Consider the following 24,910-nt stretch of genomic DNA (forward strand, 5'->3'; position numbering starts at 1 on the left):
AGATTCATTAGTGAAATATAAACGATAAGTGATTTTTTATCTTGAAATAAATGTTGAATTGATTAATTCGCCCAAATAATCCAGATAATTTAATCATGCATTTATTTTCATCAGTAACATAAAAAACTGGCATCATTTTTCATAGGGAATAGGCCCTCATATTTTCACAGTAGGAAGTCACATCACGTGTTGTCAACATTGTAAAGGCACACCTCCTTCATAGCAATGAGGAGGAGGGCATGAGATAAACCCTGGTAGCACATTCTAAGACAGACAGACATTCGATTGACTGCTACTGTGCTAAATTCAGGATTGTCATCCGTGTGAATATGACTCCTCCACGGATATTTGGATTCTCTCTCCATAGCAACAGAGCGTCGGGACCCAGCTGGGGAGTGTTTTATCTAGCTCTGCTCTGCCGACGAATGGCAGAGCAGAGCACAGGGAGGTAGAGACAGAATTAAAAAAACTTGCATTCACTTCAGCTGTGTTACTGTGCGATTGTCTCTCTTAGATCAGCAGGCAGATCGACAAGCATTTCCACGCAGATACCAGAGACAAATGGAGAGATGCAACAATTTCCCTCTTCACTTGATCTGCCTGAGACTGAATCACCCCAGCGCGTATCCTTTTGTGTCAGAGACCCATGTGTCCTCCTCAATCAATCCCCCAAGACCGACTGTGGGTTAACCCGGCAGACAGAGCCCCCTCCTCAGCCTCCCTCTCCCTGTCTGTGCCTCTAATGTTGCTCTGTTCCTGCTTTGCCAGTTTCTATTTACCCCAGCTAAGTAACCTTCCTCTTTCTGCAAAGCTCTCGCCCTTACTCTCGCTGTCTCCCTCTCACTGCTTGCTATCTCCCTACCCTAGCTTCTTCAAAGCCAGCAGCTTGCTTTTCTCTCCAGGCTGCTTGCTACATGATCTCTTGGAAAACAGCGCTCGAGGCTGCTCTCTCGCTGCTCGATGCCGGAGCTCTCTCAGATTTTCATCTCAAGAACGTCAAGATGCTCCTGCAGAGGGATTGATCCCACCTTTTCCCCTCTCGTTCTCCCCTTCCCCTCCCCTTTCCTAATCTCCTGACCTCTGACCCTCACGCCCCCTTCTCTTTCCCGACACCCCTTCCCATTCTTCCTCACCCCAAGTCTCCATTCCTCCTCTCTGCTCTTACCCTGTTGACCATGTTGCCATGTGTCTGCTGGCTCCAGCCTCTCCTCGTCTTGCTGTCCTCTGTCTTATGGGCTCAGGGGGAAAACTGCCCAGCGAGCTGCCTGTGCCCGGATCCCCACACTGTGGACTGCAGCGGCCGTGGACTCACCCGTCTTCCTGATGAGATCCCCTTGGACGTCCGCAGGCTCCTTCTGTCTGACAACTTGATCCCCCGCATTCCCTCTGACTTCCTAGTGCTCTACAGTGACCTGGTCTACCTGGACCTGCGGAACAACGCTCTGTCCCACATCGAGCCGGGCACCCTCAGCACCTCTTCCAGGCTGGTGTTTCTGGACTTGGGCAGCAACAACCTGACTGACATCCCCTCGGGCACCTTTGGGCAGTCCCGTAGCCTGATCAAACTTCGCCTGGGTAACAACCCCTATCTGAGCATGGTCAACGAGGACGCGTTCCTGGGCCTCACCTCGCTGCGTGAACTGGAGCTGGAGCGTAATGCCCTGTCTGGCCTTCAGGTGGGGGCGCTGAGCCAGTTGCCTTCTTTACGGGTGGTGAGGCTGGAGGGCAACCCTTGGGTGTGCAACTGCAACTTTGCCAACCTGTTTGCATGGCTGGAGGAAAACAGTCACAAGCTTCCAAATGGTAAGTGGCTTCGTCAGGGGGATGCTACTTTGCTTACAGCTTGCTTGACCTAAATAAAAAAGGAAAGCCGTGCAACACTAAGATAATATTATCTTAGCAAATGTTCTGCCATGCTATTGCTGTGTGTTCTATTTATATTTTCCCAGTAGAAAGAGGAACCTCTTCGTCTGTTCTAATTTTGGCTTCCTCCTTCTTTCCTGGCTAAACCCACAGTGCCAGTGAGAGTAATGAAAGAGAATGAGAGACGAGCTCTGGGGGGAGACCTTCAGGGGGATGGTCTCAGATTTATTACACAACAGACTGTCTGTAGCTTCAACCACAGCAGCAACACAACAACAGAAAACCAACAACTCACGTTTTCTGCTTGAGCATGAGATGTTGCCATGGCTGTGTGCGTAGTGTACCGTCCATGCCAAACACCTGCCTCTCTCCTCAGGCAGGTGGTCTATTAACGTTGTGCTAAATCAATCAATTAGTGAGTGCTGTTTGTATGACCAATGTATCCAAGCCCTTCCTCTCTCCTTCCTGGTGGTGGAGGCTGGAGGCCATCGGGTCCTTCACCATTGTGTTTCTGCCTGGGTTAGTTAGGTAAAGTTACGGCATTGATGTGTTGGCGTGGGCCCCATCTCTCTCTCTCTGTGTCTCAGGCACGCAAATCTGGAAAACAACAAAAGACAAAGGGGATGACAATTCTCCCACAGGAGTCTGTATCCCACAAAGGGTCTGCTTACATGGAGATGATTAGACTGAACATCCAAACCCAGAGGTTATTGTTCTGGGATTCATGTGTTAGTAATGCAGAAGGAAACAAAGCCCAATTGTGGAGATGTTCATTTCTTCCACTCTTTCAAGATAGAAACATAACAAATCCCAGACTACGGGATTCACAGTAGCCTACTCTATAGCAATTCAATAGTTTCACATTTTACAACCTCGTCACTTTAAGAATTTACTCCACATTACTCCAATCACCAATCGTTGTATATGGAGCTACTAACAATAGGACAGCCATATGTTGTTTGCTTGACATCCCATTTTAATATTATTTAGATATTGTCCTTGAAAACGCAGAGGACATCTATTCATGATAATCATTTTTAGCAAGACTGTGTATAGACCACCAGTTAATATATAGAATCCACTAACATACAGCACACTGTTTGAATATTTGCACGAAGGGTCAAATAGTTCAGGTCTGCTAAAATAACCCCTGATGAATGTGGTAATACACTGATGACATCTGTGGATATATAGTATACTGCACATGTGCACAGTATTCAAGTCCAAGATTCACAGCATAAACTTCATTAATACATAAGTGGGCATATGAACCAATAGACATAGTACATAAATAAGCGTGCACAGCTGCCAAGGTCATTCCACGGGGGACATTACATGACGATCTACGTAAACATGGGACATCAACACAATGTAAGGACAAAGATCGTCCCATAAAAGCCTAAATAGGCTTTTATCCTTTAAAAAATATGATTTCTTCCGGTGATTGATGGAGAAAGTATTACTAAGATAAACTAATACAATCTATAATTCAGGCAAAGTGGGTAAAGCTGCTAAAAGCCCAGGGATCCTATCCATTATGTCTGTGTGCGGAGCTACTGTAAATATTAACATCATGATCACATAACCTTACTTCTTATTTTTTTACCCTGTTTTTCATTTCATGATAACTATCTTGTCTCATTGAGATCAGGAGAGGCGAAAGTCAAGTTACGAGTCCTCCGAAACATGACCTGCCAAACCGCGCTTCTTAACACTCGCTTCGTAACCCAGAAGCCAGTCGCACCAATGTGTTGGAGGAAACACTGTTCAACTGACGACAGAAGCCAGCCTGCAGGCGCCCGGCCCTCCACAAGGAGTTGCTAGAGCGCAATAAACCAAGTAAAGCCCACCCAGTCAAACGCTTCCCTAACCCAGACAACGCTGGGATTGAACCCCAGGCTGTAGTGATGTTGCAACACTGCGATGCAGTACCTTAGACCGCTGCACCATTCAGAAATCTCTTGTAACTTCACTTCTTTCTTTTTAAATCATAGGATTGCAAGTAGTTATGTTTTGTAGAGGCTTGTGTGGACACAAGCAGTGGGTGGACATTGCAAACTGCTGACAACTAACAAAAACATTCTCACACATTTAGTTAGTGCTGTACCATGCAATTGTCAACCTTGTTTGTCTCCCTCCTACTCCTCAATAAGAAAGCATCCGCAAAAAGTTGGGTCTGTGTGAGAAAGAGAAGTTGATAAATTGGCAGGAATATCTCATTCCCCCTGGTAAGAAGCTGCAAATGCATTCATCACTTGTCCTCAGTGTTATCTACTGCAGGCTGTAATGAATTCTATTAGATATGCTGGAAAAGCACACATCAGCAGCAACAAATAACAGGCCATTGGCCCAGTCAGGCAACCCCTCTGGCATACCTGCCAACTGGGCCCCGAGATGCACTCTCATAATGAGTTAGCAGTGTAGCGTCTCACCTCATGTAATGTATTTACATTCAAATCAGTGTTTGCTGTGTGACCTGGCTAGGAGGCAAAACCACCTGCTAACTATTAATAAACCATAGTGACCTGTTCTATTTAGCATCATCAACCAAACATACACACACACTCACACACAGACTTTATAGCTTTATTTAGCAGTAGACCTGAAGAACACTATGCAGTTTGCATCAGCACTGGGCATATGCGTTACAGTACATACTGATGAATGCATTTGCAAGTAGGAAATTTGTAGAGCATAGGGGTGCAGTATTATTCTGGGACTGCCTCTGTGCTCATTAAAAGGAGGAAATGTTGTTGATGCATATGGGTAAAATTAAGAAAGCTGTACATTCGAAATCAAAGGAGAACTTATGATTTCAAGTCCCTGGCTGCTGCTCCAAAGGTATTTTCAGGTAAATGTAATTTCTCATTGGACCAGGGTATCTGAAAATCTGTGTATGATTCAACCAGTCTCTTCTCAACTGCTCACATTTTGGAGGAATTGTTGTGAACCACACATACAGAAACTGTTCCAAAGGATAGATTAGAGTCAGACACACCTACACACTGCTAACAATAACAAGTTGCTCTTGCTGAACAGATGTATTGGTGTGAAAACTTCAAACCACCCAAAAATGTATTGAGTATTATGACAGGACCTGATTCATGAGTGGTGAGTGTGTGTGTCTGTGTGAGTTTGTGTGTGTTTGTGTGTGTGCATGCGTGTACGCTTGAGTGCATGTGTGCATGTGTTTTTGTGTTTGGGGGTAGGTTTGATGACCACCATTACTCCTACATTAAAGGATGGACAGTAATTTATAGAACAAGGCTGACTTGATAAGCTCTTCAACATGTATCAACACTTCACAGAACCATCATCAGCATCCTCCTTGGGCGCATGATTTGTCATAGAATAATGGTACCCTTGAATCCAGAGCTAAAATGGTAATGGTTAGGATGGATGCACAACCAGCATCAACAGTCAGTTTATATTACCATAGAGTGGTCATGGAAACATGGAATAATGAAAATATAGACAAATTCCTCCACCCGTCAAATCCTTCCCAAATCACCACCCAAGAATCTCCCCTTCTGTCCTAATCCTGTTATCATGGATTAGACCCTGTTTTGCATTACTTTAGCAACAGCAGTGTAGACATGCTCCGGACCTGTTTGTGCCTGTTCTCACATGCTGATTTCCCATGTGATAGACATACTGTATTGTACCAGTCCACTGCACTGCACACAGCATACATTGTGCATAGTCTGTTTGCATAACTCCGATTGGGTAACTGTGTTGTAAATGCCAAATATGTTGGGCTTTTATGGATTAAAAGGGTCACTGTCCAGATTACTTTTTTTTTTAACCAAATTGACAGATGTCCAAGACACATATTATCTAATTATACATATTGATGTATTCTTTCAGAGTCCCAATTTACTGTGGATCCCCATAGTCAGTCAGTAGATAATGTAACTGTTGTAAAATGAGTAATAACAGATATTAATCTGCATAATATGTAAGATTACCAACCTTGCAAATCAATCAACCTCTCTCCATAAACCTGTCAAGGATACAGTCTTTGTAATCAGATGTTTGTCAGTCCACTCTTCCGAGGGGACATTCCTTTGCGCAGGTCTGCCTGTCTGCCTGTCTGCCATCAATCAGGTGCCTAAATGTTTTATCAGGGAATGAGTGTCAACATGATCCACTGCTGTCTCCAGGGCTCTTGGGTTAAGGAGGAACATGTATCATTTAGAGAAACACAGTTCTATAGCACCAACCTGGCCTCAGGTAACATAGTAAATGTAAATCTGGGACACTCCAATTAATATGATAAGTTTGGTTTTGTATGGTAAGTATTCATTTGTTTCGAATGATCCATTTCGTATGATATTTTACAAATTGCAATTTGTAAAATATATTAACAAAATTGCAAAACGTATGACATGATACCAATTCCAATATATTGTGGCTAATGTTAGCTAGGTGGTGAAGGTGGCTAACGCTAATGCTAAAGTAAGCTAGGTGGCGAACGTTAGCTAGGCTCTCCAAACAGGTCAGTTCAAATACCACACTTATAATGTGCAGGGATACTGGACTGATAGTGCTAGATACAGTGCCTTGCAAAAGTATTCATCACCCTTGGCGTTTTTCCTATTTTGTTGCCTCTCCTATTTTGTTGCCTATACTGTATTTTAATTTGGATTTCATGTAATGAACATAAACAAAATAGTTTATAGTTGGTGAAGTGAAATGAAAAAATTACTTTAAAAAATAAAAAAATAAAAAACGGAGAAGTGGTGCGTGCATATGTATTCACCCCTTTTGCTATGAAGCCCATGAATAAGATGTGGTGCAACCAATTACCTTCAGAATTAGTTAAATAAAGTCCACCTGTGTGTAATCTAAGTGCCACATGTTCTGTCACATGATCTCAGTATATATACACCTGTTCTGCAAGGCCCCAGAATCTGCAACACCACTAAGCAAAGGGCACCACCAATCAAGCGACACCACCAAGGAACTCTCCAAACAGGTCAGGGACAAAGTTGTGGAGAAGTACAGATCAGGGTTGTGTTATAAAAAAAATATCCAAAACGTTGAACATCCCACGGAGCACCATTAAATCCATTATAAAAAAATTGAAAGAATATGGCACCACAACAAACCTGCCAAGAGAGGACCACCCACCAAAACTCACAGACCAGGCAAGGAGGGCGTTAGTCAGAGAGGCAACCATGAGACCAAAGATTACCCTGAAGGAGCTGCAAAGCTCCACAGTGGAGATTGGAGTATCTGTCCATAGGACCACTTTAAGCCATAAACTCCACAGAGCTGGGCTTTACGGAAGAGTGGCCAGAAAAAAGCCATTGCTTAAAGAACAAAATAAGCAAGCACATTTGTTGTTTGCCAAAAGGCATGTGGGAAACTCCCCAAACATATGGAAGGAGGTACTCTGATCAGATGAGACTAAAATTGAGAATTTTTGGCCATCAAGGAAAATGCTACGTCTGGTGCAAACCCAACACCTCCCATCACCCAGAGAACACCATCCCTACAGGGAAGAAGGGTGGTGGCCGGCATCATGCTGTGCGGATGTTTTTCATCGACAGAGACTGAGAAATTGGTCAGAATTGAAGGAATGATGGATGGTGCTAAATACAGGGAAATTCTTGAGGGAAACCTGTTTCAGTCTTCCAGAGATTTGAGACTGGGATGGAGGTTCACCTTCCAGCAGGACAATGACCCTAAGCATACTGCTAAAGCAACACACGAGTGGTTTAAGGCAAAACATTTACATGTCGTGGAATGGCCTAGTCAAAGACCAGACCTCAATCAAATTGAGAATCTTTGGTATGACTTAAAGATTGCTGTACACCAGCGGAACCTATCCACTTGAAGGAGCTGTTTTGTCTTGAAGAATTGGCAAATATCCCAGTGGCTAGTTATGCCAAGCTTATAGACTCATACCCCAAGAGACTTGCAGCTGTAAGTATTGACTTTTGTCTCATTTCTTGTTTATTTCACAATAACAAATATTTAGCATCTTCAAAATGGTAGTTATGTTGTGTAAATCAAGTGAATCAAACCACAAAAGAGTACTTTTAATTCCAGATTGTAAGGCAACAAAATAAGAAAAGTGGGGTGAAGACTTTCGCAAGCCACTGTATGTATGGGGTAAGGTGACTAGGGATCAGGATATATGATAAAAGAGTAGCAGCAGCGTAAATGATGATTGTATGTGCTTGTGTTTGCGTGTGTGTAGATTCAGTAAAAATGTGCGAGCATGTTATGTGTGTGTTGGAGTGTCAGTGTGCGTGAGTGTGTAGAGTTCTATGAGTGTACATAAAGACAGTACAAAAATAATATACAAGGGTCAACTCCAATAGACCGTGTAGCCATTCTATTAGCTATTTATCAGTCTTATGGCTTGGGGATAGGGTTAGGTTCGGCTTAAGGTTAGGTTAAAGGGTTAAGGTTAGGGTTAGGGGAAGGGTTAGCTAACATTCTAAGTGGTTGCAAAGTAGGAAAACATTTGTAAGTTGTTGCAAAATTGCTAATTAGCTAAAATACTAAAGTTGTCCAAAGTGAGAATCAAACACGCAAACCTTTTGGTTGCTAGATGTTCACATTATATGTCTACCCATCCACCCTACCTTAGTTTTTGCCTAAAAGGTAAAGGTATACTTCGGGATTTTGGCAATGATACCCTTTATCTACTTCCCCAGAATTCATGGATACCATTTTTATGTCTCTGTGTGCAGTTTGAAGGAAGTTGCTAACTAGTGCTAATAGATACCCATAGACTTTCAGTCATTGCGCTAACACTAGTTAGCATTGGCTCGCAATACTACCTCTGACTTCCTTCTTATTGGACACAGAGACATAAAAATGGTATCCACGAGTTAATTTGACTCCGACTTGCCAAAATCCAGAAGTATCATTTTAAGTAATCTTCTGTCTTATGTAACCATACCAAACGTAACATATCACACAATTTGAGTGCCCTGGATTTATATTTACTATGTTACGTCTAGTCTATAAGACCAGGCTGATACCACAGTGACTAGCTGGGTAACAAGAGCCACAGTCATCCACAGGGCAGGCCAAAGCAGGGCATAGCAGTGCAGGGCGGCCTAGCTGCCATAGGTCCCATGGGCCAGTGTCTGAGGCCTAATAAGACAGCTATCAACACTGTTCATGATCCACAGCTCATGTGACAGGGTCAATGTCAAAATGTTCCTTCACAGCCTATCAGGTTACTCCACAGAGTGCTGTTACCACACTGCATGAGCAGCTCTGTAAATATGACGTCACTGTGAATTCACTGGCCTTCCACATCACTGTCTCATATTATATTCAGTATGGAGTTAACATTGCATTACATTACAAAATCATCAACTGTCTTTGCCTCGGGCATGGATGTCAGGGAAAATATATTATTAGTATTTCACTTACTTGAGAAGAGAGTGTATTTGACCTTGGCCATTTAATATTTATTTAACATTGAATGAATTCAAGCTGACATTGAAGTGTATAGCTTAGAAAGCAATCAAAAAAGTGCTACGTTATGAGTAATAGATGTCTAAATGGCAAGTATATCATTCTGAGAAAAGAAAGATCAAGCTAGTGCTTTTTACAGCTGTGGATTGTGTGTCTGTTTTATGTGCGCATGTGTGTTGAATGAGCCGTGCTAAATGTTTGTGCTGAGAGTATCCCCATGTGACTATGAGATCACTGAGTCCCTGTGCATAAGGTAAACCCCTCCTGATTTGAATGACTCACACTTGGCCTCACTGTCACATGAAGGGTTGTCAATTTGTTCATTCAGACACTCTACTCCATCTCTATTTGTCTCTTCCCACTCTCTATCTCCCTCTGACTCTGTTCTTATTTTTCTTTGATTTCTTCTCTGTGATTGTCTTTGAGTAATAGAAAATACATGTATACCCATTCCACAGTTTAATTAGGAATTATGAGATAATTGCCTTTATGCCATGGGTCAATCTAATGATTCTCACTCTTCTGCTATCGACGTTGGAATAAATCACGACAGCCACTGTTGTGTTGAAGTGGGAGGAGAGACAATCCTCCAAAATCAGCCTACGACTGCCAGCTAGATCAATCACCCAGGAGACAGGAATTTGGATACAAATGGATACCACTTTTCCCAAGGCTGGCTGTAAATCCTGAATGTAATCCATCACGAGGCAACACGAGCTGCAGCATAACCGCGTGGTTGCCCATACCTGTGCATGCTGGCCAACCGGATTGGTTTCTAGCTGTATCATATTCTGGATGACTATATATTGGTGCACCTTACTCTTGTGGCCCATACTGTATTTATGGCGATAGCAGTAATAGACTATGGCTATTACTCACCAATATCTGATCCACCTCTACTCAGACGACACCATTCTGTATACTTCTGGCCATTCTTTGGACACTGTGTTAACTAACCTCCAGACAAACTTCAATGCCACACAACTCTCCTTCCGTGGTCTCCAACTGCTCTTAAATGCAAGTAAAACTAAATGCATGCTCTTCAACCGATCGCTGCCCACACCTACCCGCCCGGCCAGCATCACTACTCTGGACGGTTCTGACTTAGAATATGTGGACAACTACAAATACCTAGGTGTCTGGTTAGACTGTAAACACTCCTTCCAGACTCACATTAAGCATCTCCAATCTAGAATCGGCGTCCTATTTAGCAACAAAGCATCCTTCACTCATGCTGCCAAACATACCCTCGTAAAACTGACCATCCTACCGGTCCTTGACTTCGGCGATGTCATTTACAAAATAGCCTCCAACACTCTACTCAACAAATTGGATGCAGTCTATCACAGTGCCATCTGTTTTGTCACCAACGCCCCTTATACTACCCACCACTGCGACCTGTATGCTCTCGTTGGCTGGCCCTCGCTTCATATTCGTCGCCAAACCCACTGGCTCCAGGTCATCTATACGTCTTTGCTAGGTAAAGCTCCACCTTATCTCAGCTCACTGGCCACCATAGCAGCACTCACCCATAGCACGCGCCCCAGCAGGTATATTTCATTGATCACCCCCAAAGCAAATTCCTCCTTTCCTTCCAGTTCTCTGCTGCCGTTGACTGGAACGAACTGCAAAAATCTCTGAAGTTGGAGACTCATATCTCCCTCACTAGCTTTAAGCCCCAGCTGTAAGAGAAGCTCACAGATCACTGCACCTGTACATAGCCCATCTGTAAGTAGCCCATCCAAGTACCTCATCCCCATACTGTTATTTATGTTATTCATTTTGCTTCTTTGCACCCCAGTATCTCTACTTGCATACTCATCTTCTGCACATTTATCACTCCAGTGTTTAATTTCTATATTGTAATTATTTTGCCACTGTGGCCTATTTATTGCCTTACCTCCCTATCCTACCTCATTTGCACACACTATAGACTTTTTCAATTGTATTATTGATTGTTTATTATTGGATGTTTGTTTATTCCATGTGTAACTCTGTGTTGTTGTTTGTGTCGCACTGCTTTCCTTTATCTTGGCCAGGTCGGAGTTGTAAATGAGAACTTGTTCTCAACTAGCCTATCTAGTTAAATAAAGGTGAAATAAAAAAAATAAAAGAATTGGTGGAAATAAGATATAGCTCTGGCAATGATTGAGAATTTGATACACTAGCCTGTTAAGACTACAGTGGCCGATTTCAGACACTAGATTTACTGGTAATTACTGATATAATGTTTAAATTACTTATTTGATTAATTTCCCACAGTTTTATAAGTCAGAACAATAAAAATGTGACAGTTCAAGGACACTCATAGGCCTCTCTGTCGAACAAACGTGTCTATGGCCCCCTCTAGTGGTTGGCTGCATCATTACAATCAATTTGGTCATCTCTGCTACTTCACGTCAAAGGGGCGGTCCTTAGAAAAGCAGCTCTTTAGGTTGACTTGCTCACTACACAGACATGACACTGGATTCCTATGAAACAGGCAGTTCTAAATATATAACTTTCATAGCTGTACAATAAAGATTGCGACCTACACACTTCCTAAAATACGTTTTTTTTTTACAAATTACAAAAGTAATTTTGTCAAAAAAAACGTCTCCTTGTCGATAGGGTGGACACGCTGAATAAATGCCCAAAATGTTGATTTAGATGTTCACAAATGTCATACATTTTGACTTGCACTAATGTCATGATATTTTGGGTAAAGTAATAAAAAGGTTAAATATTTTGGATAGATGTGCCTAAAACTGATTGTAACTCACATCAACAGCATCCTCCCAGATACCTTAGACCTTACACCAATTCGCATACTGCCCCAACAGATCCACAGATGATGCAATCTCAATCGCACTCCACACTGCCTTTTCCCACCCGGACAAAGGAACACCTATGTGAGAATGCTGCTCATTGACTACAGCTCAGCGTTCAACACCATAGCGCCCACGAAGCTCATCACTAAGCTAAGGACCCTGGGACTAAACACCTCCCTCTGCAACTGGATCCAGGTGGTAATGGTAGGCAACAACACGTCTGCCACGCTGATCCTCAACACCGAGGACCCTCAGGTGTGTGTACTTTGTCCCCTCCTGTACTTCCTGTTCACCCACGACTGCATGGCCAAACATGTCTCCAACACCATCATTAAGTTTGCTGATGACAGACTATAGGGAGGAGGTTAGAGAACTGGCAGTGTGGTGCCAGGACAACAACCTCTCCCTCAATGTGAGCAAAACAAAGGAGGTGACCATGGACTATGGGAAAAGGCGGGCGGGACAGGCCCCCATTAACATCAACGGGGCTGTAGTGGAGCGGGTCGAGAGTTTCAAGTTCCTTGAACTATCGAACTATCATGGTCCAAACACACCAAGACAGTCGTGAAGAGGGCACAACAAAGCCTTTTCCCCCTCAGGAGACTGAAAAGATTTGGCATGGGTCCCCAGATCCTCAAAAAGTTTTACAGCTGCACAATCGAGAGCATCCTGACCGGTTGCATCAACGCCTGGTATGGCAACTGCTCGGCATATTAGGTGCTTCAGAGGGTAGTGCATACGGCCCAGTACATCACTGGTGGCGAAGCTTCCTGCAATCCAGGACCTACAGTGCCTTGCGAAAGTATTCGCCCCCCTTGAACTTTGCGACCTTTTGCCACATTTCAGGCTTCAAACATAAAGATATAAAACTGTATTTTTTGTGAAGAATCAACAACAAGTGGGACACAATCATGAAGTGGAACGACATTTATTGGATATTTCAAACTTTTTTAACAAATCAAAAACAGAAAAATTGGGCGTGCAAAATTATTCAGCCCCTTTACTTTCAGTGCAGCAAACTCTCTCCAGAAGTTCAGTGAGGATCTCTGAATGATCCAATGTTGACCTAAATGACTAATGATGATAAATACAATCCACCTGTGTGTAATCAAGTCTCTGTATAAATGCACCTGCACTGTGATAGTCTCAGAGGTCCGTTAAAAGCGCAGAGAGCATCATGAAGAACAAGGAACACACCAGGCAGGTCCGAGATACTGTTGTGAAGAAGTTTAAAGCCGGATTTGGATACAAAAAGATTTCCCAAGCTTTAAACATCCCAAGGAGCACTGTGCAAGCGATAATATTGAAATGGAAGGAGTATCAGACCACTGCAAATCTACCAAGACCTGGCCGTCCCTCTAAACTTTCACCTCATACAAGGAGAAGACTGATCAGAGATGCAGCCAAGAGGCCCATGATCACTCTGGATGAACTGCAGAGATCTACAGCTGAGGTGGGAGACTCTGTCCATAGGACAACAATCAGTCGTATATTGCACAAATCTGGCCTTTATGGAAGAGTGGCAAGAAGAAAGCCATTTCTTAAAGATATCCATAAAAAGTGTCGTTTAAAGTTTGCCACAAGCCACCTGGGAGACACACCAAACATGTGGAAGAAGGTGCTCTGGTCAGATGAAACCAAAATTGAACTTTTTGGCAACAATGCAAAACGTTATGTTTGGTGTAAAAGCAACACAGCGCATCACCCTGAACACACCATCCCCACTGTCAAACATGGTGGTGGCAGTATCATGGTTTGGGCCTGCTTTTCTTCAGCAGGGACAGGGAAGATGGTTAAAATTGATGGGAAGATGGATGGAGCCAAATACAGGACCATTCTGGGAGAAAACCTGATGGAGTCTGCAAAAGACCTGAGACTGGGACGGAGATTTGTCTTCCAACAAGACAATGATCCAAAGCATAAAGCAAAATCTACAATGGAATGGTTCAAAAATAAACATATCCAGGTGTTAGAATGGCCAAGTCAAAGTCCAGACCTGAATCCAATCGAGAATCTGTGGAAAGAACTGAAAACTGCTGTTCACAAATGCTCTCCATCCAACCTCACTGAGCTCAAGCTGTTTTGCAAGGAGGAATGGGAAAAAATTTCGGTCTCTCGATGTGCAAAACTGATAGAGACATACCCCAAGCGACTTACAGCTGTAATCGCAGCAAAAGGTGGCGCTACAAAGTATTAACTTAAGGGGGCTGAATAATTTTGCAAGCCCAATTTTTCAGTTTTTTATTTGTTAAAAAAGTCTGAAATATCCAATAAATGTCATTCCACTTCATGATTGTGTCCCACTTGTTGTTGATTCTTCACAAAAAAATACAGTTTTATATCTTTATGTTTGAAGCCCGAAATGTGGCAAAAGGTTGCAAAGTTCAAGGGGGCCGAATACTTTCGCAAGGCACTGTATATAATAGGCGGTGTCAGAGGAAAGCCCATAAAATTGTCAGAGACTCCAGTCACCCAAGTCGTATACTGTTTCCTCTGCTAGCGCATGGCAAGTGGTACCGGAGCGCCAAGTATAGTGCCAAAAGTCTACCCCCAAGCAATAAGACTGCTGAACAATTAATCAAATGGCCACCGGACTATTACATTTACTGACCCCCCCCCCCTCCATTTGTTCTGTACACTGCTGCTACTCGCTGTTTATTATCTATGCATAGTCACTTCACCCCTACCTACAGTACATGTACAAATTACTTCTAACTCGTAACTCCGCACACTAACTTACTAACTACCCCCTGTATATAGCTTCGTTATTTTTATGTTATTGTGTTACTTTTGATAATTTTTTACTTGAATATGTTTGGTAAATATTTTCTTAACTCTTCTTGAACTGCGCTGTTGGTTAAGGGCTTGTGAGTTAGCATTTCATGCTAAGGTCTACACTTGTTGTATTCGGCGCACGTGACGAATAACGTTTAATTTGATTTGAACAACATATAGACATATTATAAAGTATGAAACGGCTCGTTCAGTCGCATGTCAAGAATTCATTATGATATCATCATATTTGTATATGGTTTATTATACTTTTATTCTGTACTACATAATATGAGTCGAAAGTGTTATGTTCAGGTGAAAGCCAATGTCCATAAGCCCATAGCAAAACAGTGTAAAACGGATGTTAGCTCAAGAGGCTAGCTGTTCTGTCCTGTAACATCTGCACATAATACCTTTGTGGTTTAAGGTTTAGAGGCCAGTTGCAGAGACTGTAATCCCAGCACCCAGAACCAAATCATATCAGTCTGTCACAAGAAACTACAGAGCCTGTGACAGACAGGAACTAAAGGAGCTGTCTGTCATCCATAGGAAATCAAACTAGGATGTTTGTCTCAGAGACAGACAGTATTTTGGAGATCGTCCCAGTCAGAATTATCGTGTCCGAATGATATAATAGGGAAGATTTGTGTAACAGGTGTCCACTGAAGCTTAGTGTATGTACAGTAAATTGCACAAATATTTGGGGCACAGTGTTCAAATATTTGGGGCACAGTGTTCAAATATTGGCATTTTTGTCCTATTAAAGTGGCAATCTACAGTTACTACATCCATTTTTAGACTGATAAATGTATAATAGGCACCCATTGATTCTTGAAGAATATAACTTAGATGACTCATAACTCATCCCCCATCATAACCCAAAATACAAACGTGTTTTATTTACTCCAGTGTTTGTAAACAAAGTAAATGTCAACAAACCCTATATAGCCTCAAAACATTGTTGAACCTATGAAACTATTGATAGTTGTTACATTTCTCCAGCTCAATCCCTTAGTTTTTACCAAAACAGTGCGTTTTGTTATTGTTTCAACTGCTGATTGCTGCTTTAAATAAATGATAATACCATAATACTGCTCCAATTGCAAAATAATTAAGGCCTATTGTTTTCGGTGTAAACTGATTTCACCCATTTTCAGTAATTTCCACATACCGAAGAAGTGTCTGTGGTTTCCTGCATAATGTATAAAATAACATGTTAAACCACTGGATAATCAGTACAGATTAAACATATCCACTGTCAGCTGAGCAGGGATTCATTTAGTGCTGGGAAATGGGGCCTGTCGTCTTGCCCCACAGGGAGCAGGATAAAGTTAATATCAGTAACTCTAACAGGACCCTGTTAAACAGGCAAACTTTGATCTCCAATCTCGTTAATCAATGTGTAGGGTGATGCTGGGACTGAGTGGCCAGAGAGACAGGCCCATCTCAGAGCCTAAGGCTGGGTCTCCTGGGTGATGAGTTTGCCATTTAAAGTGGGGTGTGAATATAAATAGAGGCCATTAATCTCATACTTAAGTGGACAACACAGCTGGCATAAGCAATGCATAAGATTCCCAAAACTATACCCAACTCCTCTCAACTTTGAGTTGAATTGATATGAGTTGAATTGATATGCAGCCTCTTTATAAACATTATTTGGCTGTCCATGTGAACTTTCCATCTGACCATATAATCCCATTATAAAAGCCGAAGTAAGTTTTCATTTGATTTGATGTGATTTACTAGGATCCCCATTAGCCGACGCCAATGGTGACAGCTAGTTTTACTGGGGTCATGCACTTCAAAGTGTTGTGCAGAACAGCATTATGCCACACTGCATAGATGGCAAGTTCTAAAGCAGAGTGGATTGTAATGTTGACAGCAGAACATGCTGCTACAATCTGGGCTATCTGTGTGAGAGCATGTGTGTGTGTATGTGAGAGAGTGTGGGAAAGCGTTTGTGAGTGCATGCTTTGGCATGTGGCAATGGTAAGTATGCACCCACCTCCTCTAGGCTTCCTTTCTGACCACCTGGGAGTTGACATTTGCATAGATATGTCTAGATTTTTCATCCCAGTGTAAAGAGGCTATTTATTTACTGTACATACGGTTCTCCTTTCAAGCGGCCAACCATGTTTGAGGAGGAAAATGCAGTTCTCATTTTATACCTTTGCTAGGCGTTCTGATTATTAAACAGTGTTAATAATAGCCTGTGCTGTGCAACAATATTGAGGGAAGAAAGGGATATGGTCGACAATACAGCGATGACAGTGTAGAGGTCAGGGGTCAATAAGTGTGTCAGTGTCGGTGACTAACCAGTGGCCTACAGAGCTTATGTTAGACAACTATAAAAATGCATTTCAAGCAAAAAAGACACTTTGTATCAAACATTCATCACCAGCCGGCCTCCAACCAGTACCCTGCCCTGAACCTTAGAAACAGTTACTAGCCGGCCTCCAACCAGTACCCTGCCCTGAACCTTAGACACTGTTACTAGCCGGCCTCCAACCAGTACCCTGCCCTGAACCTTAGAAACTGTTACTAGCCGGCCTCCACCCAGTACCCTGCCCTGAACCTTAGAAACTGTTACTAGCCGGCCTCCACCCAGTACCCCAGCCCTGAACCTTAGAAACTGTTACTAGCCGGCCTCCACCCAGTACCCTGCCCTGAACCTTAGAAACTGTTACTAGCCGGCCTCCACCCAGTACCCTTTGATTTGATTTATTTAGCTTATAGGGAAACATATCTGACTAAAGTACAGTGTCTAAGGTTCAGGGCAGGGTACTAGGTGGAGGCCAGCTAGTAACAGTGTCTAAGGTTCAGGGCTGGGGTACTGGGTGGAGGCTGGCTAGTAACAATGTCTAAGGTTCAGGGCAGGGTACTGGGTGGAGGCCGGCTAGTAACAGTGTCTAAGGTTCAGGGCTGGGGTACTGGGTGGAGGCCGGCTAGTAACAGTTTCTAAGGTTCAGGGCTGGGGTACTGGGTGGAGGCCGGCTAGTAACAGTGTCTAAGGTTCAGGGCAGGGTACTGGGTGGAGGCCGGCTAGTAACAGTGTCTAAGGTTCAGGGAAGGGTACTGGGTGGACGCCGGCTAGTGATGAATGTTTAATATTTTGATGGAGGTAGAAGCTGTTTATCAGTCTCTCAGTCCCAGCTTTGATGCACATGTACTGTCTCTGCCTTCTAGATTGTAACGGGGTGAACAGGCTGCGGCTTAGGTGGCTGAGGTCCTTGATGATTGTCTTGGCCTTCCTGTGACACAGGGTGCTGTAGATTTCCCTCTGGAGAGCCCTGTGGTTGCGGGCGGTGCAGTTGCCATACCAGGCGGTGATACAGCTCGACAGAATGCTATCGATGGTACATCTGTAGAAGTTTGAGACGGTCTTAGGAGCCAAGCCAACTTTCTTCAGCCTCCTGAGGCACGTCACTGAGGACAATTTATGTCCTCAGTGACGTGCACGTTGAGGAACTTGAAGCTTTGACCTTCTTCACTGCGGCCCTGTCAGTGTGGATGGGGGAGTGCTCTCTCTGCAGTCTCCTGTAGTCCATGATCAGATCCTTCATAAACAGCCATGATTGTAATTTAGCACACAATACATGAGCTAATTAAACCAATGAATCAGCTGTTTAACAACGTAGTTTTGTCAACCAACATTTTTGCAGCAACAATTGTCAAGAGGCTTGTTTGTTCATTACTTTGCATTGCTATTCTCGACAGCATACGAAAAAACGAAGGCAGTAATAGCTCAGCTGGCAATGAAATCCTGGATTGTAAGTGTGTAGCATGATAAGGTTGTTTGAAGTTGCCAAAATACATTATAGCATTTTATTCTGTTCAGTTTTGGGAGTTGTGCAGCCAAGCCACCTGAAAATCTCTCTCACATAGCGCATAGCTAAAAGCCTTCCATTTGCGGAGGTAGAATCAGTGGAACTACAACAGCCTGTGAACTAGCCAGCTCTCTCGTCTCACGTAATGTTATCCCATCAGCACAGCACAGGGCATGTCAATGGCACTTTAAATATTTAGTCACTGTTAACAAATTGGTTCAGTGAGGCGATGATCCACAGCTCATGTAACCTTGGGACTCAGTCTTAAGACTAATGACATTACAATGGAAAAAGACCAATGGTTTGTTCTTCCCTTAAAATGAATGGGATGAGTGAAAACTAACCTTGAAATCCACAATGTGTTGTGTTGTCATCACAGCTACAGGAAGATGTTTTGAGATGGGGATTCATTTGCATAGTACCATACAGTGGAGCAGACCAGGTTTTAGGAATTCCACACAAGGGAATTTTTTTGTTGTAGGGCTGGTAGAAAATGTGCCTTTTATAAAAGCATTTCATGCAATTCTACATAATTTACATGATAGAAGACATTAGCAGAATATTTTTTTAAACCACACAAATAACCAAATGCAGGCTACTGTGTAACACGCTATTCAGGTAGGATGCAATTTTGGAACTTGTTTTATCATTATTCTTATTGTATATCATTGCTATTAAAGTAGGTATAGTGGCAAGAAAAAGTATGTGAACCCTTTGGAATTATCTGGATTTCTGGCAAACAATTTGATCTGATCTTCATCTAAGTCACAAGAATAGACAAACACAGTCTGCTTAAACTAATAACACACAAACAATTATACGGTTTCATGTCTTTTTTGAACACACCGTGTAAACATTCACAGTGTTGAATTACTTCTGTGTTTTGGGTCGTTGTCCTGTCCTGCAACACCCAACTTCTGTTGAGCTTCAATTGGCAGACAGATAGCCTTACATTCTCCTGCAAAATGTCTTGATAAACTTAGGAATTAACTTTTCTGTCGATGATAGCAAGCTGTCCAGGCCCTGAGGCAGCAAAGAAGCCCCAAACCATGATGCTCCCTCCACCATACATTACAGTTGGGATGAGGTTTTGATGTTGGTGTGCTGTGCATTTTTTTCTCCACACATAGTGTTGTGTGTTCCTTTCAAACAACTCAACTTTAGTTTAATCTGTCCACAGAATATTTTGCCAGAAGCGCTGTGGAACATCCAGGTGCTATTTTACGAACTTCAGACGTGCAGCAATGTTTTTTTTGGACAGCAGTGGCTTCTTCCATGGTGTCCCCCCATGAACACCATTCTTGTTTAGTGTTTTACGTATCATAGACTCGTCAACAGAGATGTTAGCGTTTTACAGATATTTCTGTGAGTCTTTAGCTGACCCTCTAGGATTCTTCTTAACCTCATTGAACATTCTGCACTGTGCTCTTGCAGTCATCTTTGCAGGATGGCCACTCCTAGGGAGAGTAGCAACAGTGCTGAACTTTCTCAATGTTTGGACAATTTGTCTTACGGTGGACTGATAAACATCAAGGCTTTAAGAAATACTTTTGTAACCCTTTCCAGCTTTATACAAGTCAACAATTCTTAATCTTAGGTCTTCTTAGGAGATCGCTTTTGTTCGAGGCATGGTTCAAATCAGGCAATGCTTCTTGTGAATAGCAAACTCAAATTTTGTGAGTGCTGTTTATAGGGCAAGGCAGCTCTAACCAACATCTCCAATCTCATCTCATTGATTGGACTCAAGGTTATCTGACTCCTGACTCCAATTAACTTTTGGAAAAGTCATTAGCCTAGGGGTTCACATACTTTTTCCAACCTACACTGTGAATGTTTAAATGATGTATTCAATATAAACAAGAAAAATACAATAATTTGTGTGTTATTAGTTTAAGCACACTGTGTTTGTCTATTTCTGCGACTAAGATGAAGATCAGATCAAATGTTATGACTAATGTATGCAGACATCCAGGTAATTCCAAAGGGTTCATATACTTTTCCTTGCCACTGTACATGTATTATGTATCAAGCATTTCGCTACACTCGCATTAACATCTGCTAACCATGTGTATGTGACAAATAACATTTGATTTGATTTGATTTGATCTTGCCAGTTCTTTAAATAAGCGAAATGTGTTTTGTTTCACTCTGTTGAGACATTTTTGTTGGATAAATTAATTCAATCTGTTTTTTAAAATTGTGTGCTCTGTAATTAGTTTAAGATTATAAGTAGGCCTTTTGTAAAATAAATGTTATTAGCCTATTGCTTTCATTTGTTTTGTACTGTAGGCACCAGCCTTTCTTGGTAATTGCCTGTTAAAAAGGTTTGAATCATTTCACATGTGTTTGTTTTATTCTGCTGAGACATTTTCTTTGGCCAAATTAAGCTCCAACTGTAATGTGGTGTTTGCCACGATATAATATCGTGCTCGTATTTTCCTATAAACCATGGCTAGTGGTTAAGAGCATTGGTTCAGCACCAGCGCTCCAACTGACTCCGACATTTGAATTTGAGGTGAGGAAGAATGCTTTAGGTCTACCAAATTTGCTCCTATAATCTAAACAATATAATGCTTATCTTTATAAAAAACATTCTGATCAGAAATTAACAAATTAGTCTCCTTTGTACACCTATATCTGTACAGCAGACACAGTAGCCTATCTGACAAGGATAAAGAAATGCATCTTGGTATTTTAGCATTATGCATATCTCTATCTCTCTCTCCTCTATCTCTCTCTGGGGCCTAAACTTGCTTCACTTCCTTTATATATATTTGTTTGTATTAATATTATACAGCGGACGCCTAAGCCTATATACCTATTATTATAAACCAATAAAACAATAGGCTATAGAGTTTTGCTTATGCTACACATCGAAAAACAATAAATTGTGTTTTTGTAATATGTTATAGGCTGTTTTAAAGACATTTGGCCAGTAGCCCTCATTTATTGATGGTGCTGGCTGCATGGGTTGACTCCCTTATAGGTCATGGATGACCGGTACATTTCTCAAATGTCTGATCAATTTCAAGCTTCCCAGTCACTTATCCAGCACCTGGCTACAAAATAAACTTTCCAGTGACATTGAGTCACCCATTGATGAAGATGCATAGGCTACTCACCCGTGATGTCTGATGTGCTCAAGATAAACTACTTTGAAAAACTGTTTGCTCAGAATTGTTCAAAAGTTGTTGGGAATTGTTTGTTAGCTTCTACAGACAGATTAGTCTTCTCTTTTTAGCAGTAGGCATTTGCTTCCCGAACAGTAGGCCTACATTTGTGAAAGGCAAACTGACAGCCACAACCAATAATGGTCAGGACTGGCAGCCGTCTGCTAGTCTACCCATGAGTTGAAGTGCCAAAGTGCCAGGGTTAGAGGTTCCAAAAACCTTCTGTGGATTATATCTATGGCTACAACGCAACAAGCTGTTCTATATTTGGCGCACGTGCTGCCCAAATTGCGGTTTTACTGACTGTAAGTGCTTGTGATAAAACTATTTTTTAGAAGCTATTGATCAACTGTAGCTAAAATATGATCTCTGGTGTAGTATTTTATTTATGCCTGTTCAGACTGGAATTATATCATTTTTGGGGAAATAATTTTTTACAGACTAATTTTGGCAAAATTATTTCAATTTATCAGGGGGTGCAGCACCCCCAGCACCCCTACTTCCCTCAGCTATGGTTGTCATTGATGGTTTCATAGAGCCTCTGTATGATTGGTAAACGATATGTCATAGCGACTGGGACACTGGCGAGGATGACAGACCGATTTATAATGCTTACATCTTGAGATGAGTTCAGTGAAGGTGCTCTTTGCCTTCCGGCTGTTCCAGCAATGCCGTAAATAAAAACCAGAGGTTATGACAAGTGATTTATCTGGTTAATTGACTTCTATTTAACCTCAAGGATCATAATTCACAGAATTTGAAAATAATCCAGACATTCCATTTTGTAAAGAAGACGTAAAAAAAATGTGTCTTGGAATAACAAAAGTTATTGCATCTTGAGGTCAAAATCTCTAGAGTTGATGTTATTTGTGAAGGTTAATATAATAGTTTCTGCCAGAGGAACGGTTTGTTTTACATGATAATGGGGGCTCTATTGTTGGGTTTTCTGTCTGGTCCTAAACATATCCCTCTTCTTTGTCCCCTTGTAGGAGTGGAGGGCATAGAGTGTTCACTACCCATGGATGGCAGACAGGTGTCCCTGAGCCAGCTCTCACAGGACAGCTTCCGGGAGTGCCAGATCACCCTTACCTTAACAGACTTACTTATCATCATCTTCTCTGGCATCTCTGTGTCTGTAGTGGCCATCATGACCAGCTTTTTCCTGGCCTCCATTGTCCACTGTTTCCAGCGTACAAGCAAAACCTCTAAGGGAGATGAGGAGGAGAGTGAGGAGTGAGACTGTCTTAGCCCCAGAGCATGCCTGAACTGACACTTCATCTGGTTCAACCTTTAGACCAGGCTGCTACCCAACAACAACTTTCCGCCTCACACTGGTAGAGAACTGGGAGAGGGATAGACTGTTTTAGTGGCACATTTTGCAGTGGATTGTGGGGTTTTATAAGAGCCCTGATATTGCAGGAGATATTGTCCTCTCTAGGTGGGAAAAAATATATAAACATGTCCTAGTATGAATTATAGTCACAGACAGAATATACAATACTCTCTGTCTGTGCTGTTGACAGTATACCCTCTTAGAAGTAAAAAGGTCTGGAATATCTTTTTGGGGTTCTAAAAATTGCCACAGAGGTGGAACCTTTCCCGTTCAAAAAGGTTCCCTGAGGAACCCCTCTGAAAAGATTATTTGAAGAACCCTTTGCTACATTGAAACATTAAAGGTTCCCCCAAGAACGTCTCAACTAACCAAAGGTGCAAATATGAACCATTGACCGTCAATGCTTCCTTGAGGAACTCCAAGCATTCCTTGGGGATTGCCAGGGTTACTGAAGTCTCCACTAATTCTAAGAGTGTACTGTGGTTGCTCTTTGAAAACATACTGTATAGCTCTGTTATACACACAAATTCACTGGTGGCTGATGATTCCATAGGAACACCAAGATGTAGAAAAAATCTCAAACAATGTTTAGAAAGAATTGCATGTTTTGGAGTTAGCTTTTCGGTGCACAGACTCAAACAAAGACATGCATTCTTTGACGAAACATCTCCAATAAACAGTGGATGGACAGAAGAGAAAAGCAAATAATACAGACTTTACAGGAAAACTATTTACATTTTAGGTTTGACATTTTTACATCTTAAAGATGTTTATACAGTCATCAAACTGTGAATAATTGTGAAATGTATTAACAGCACTAGCTATAAGTAGCAGCAGGCTCTTTTAAAGCCCAAAATGAATGCACTGAGCAAGTGAAAACGTTTGTAGGAGGATACTGTATGTGTCATATTGAACCAGGGCCTTAGACTGCCAGCCATGTAAAACACATGATACACTATATGGAGTGTCCTACCTTCTCAAGGAGGTTTTCAACATGTTTTATTCTGAGATTGCTTCACAAGTTAGCTAGCGTTCTACAAAAATGGCTTTGCTGTTTCAGCATGCGATAGTGATTCAGGGCAGCAGCCTGGGTAAGAGGGGTGTGCTGTGATGGACAATATAATGAATCTGACACATGCAGATAGACTCCGATGTATAGGTCTACAAATGGTTTTATATACAGTATATCTCCACAAATGTCTGTGTCGATGGAAATATTGTAACAAAATGTTAGACAAAGAGGATAAATGTTTCCAAGATTGAGAATTGTGAATTGTGTAAAATTCCATGCATATATTCTCATAAACAATGAGAATTAAATAGGATTGATGTGTCAAATACTGCACTTTAAATGGTGACCATTGTACCTGAGTTTGGCCCATAAATTCATAGAGTGTTACCTATATCTGCCAAAGATTAGGTGTAGAGGAAATTGGTATTAGGAATTTACATGTGGATTATGTTGTGTACAGTGTAGGAGAGTTGGTCTTTGAAAGGAATCTGCAGTATAACCAAACATTTTATCAATGTAATTGTAAAATCACTTATTTATGGTCTCCATGCAGATTGCAAATTGCCTCAAACCTTGGATAGGTTACTTATTCAAAATGATCATTCCAGCTATTGGTGTTCCCTCAAATGCAAAGAAAAATTACATTATATACAGTACCAGTAAAAAGATTGGACACA

General features: G+C 41.9%; 1 protein-coding gene across 1 annotated transcript; it reads left to right on the forward strand.

Annotated features, from left to right (window-relative positions):
- Positions 1–396: 396 nt before the first annotated feature.
- LOC109890203 (leucine-rich repeat-containing protein 38-like) lies at positions 397–24,910 on the forward strand. The gene is made up of 2 exons (XM_020482185.2): positions 397–1,803; positions 22,878–24,910. The coding sequence occupies exons 1-2, from the start codon at positions 1,176–1,178 to the stop codon at positions 23,123–23,125; spliced, it is 876 nt and encodes a 291-aa protein (XP_020337774.1). The 5' UTR covers positions 397–1,175; the 3' UTR covers positions 23,126–24,910.

Source organism: Oncorhynchus kisutch, linkage group LG5, assembly GCF_002021735.2.
Source record: "Oncorhynchus kisutch isolate 150728-3 linkage group LG5, Okis_V2, whole genome shotgun sequence".
Lineage (NCBI taxonomy): Eukaryota > Metazoa > Chordata > Actinopteri > Salmoniformes > Salmonidae > Oncorhynchus > Oncorhynchus kisutch.

Excerpts from the sequence above, each read along its gene's own strand:
- LOC109890203 (XM_020482185.2), top strand. The coding sequence starts at position 1,176 with ATGTTGCCATGTGTCTGCTGGCTCCAGCCTCTCCTCGTCTTGCTGTCC. Across the intron at positions 1,804-22,877 it reads CAGTCACAAGCTTCCAAATG|GAGTGGAGGGCATAGAGTGT; the intron begins GTAAGTGGCTTC and ends GTCCCCTTGTAG.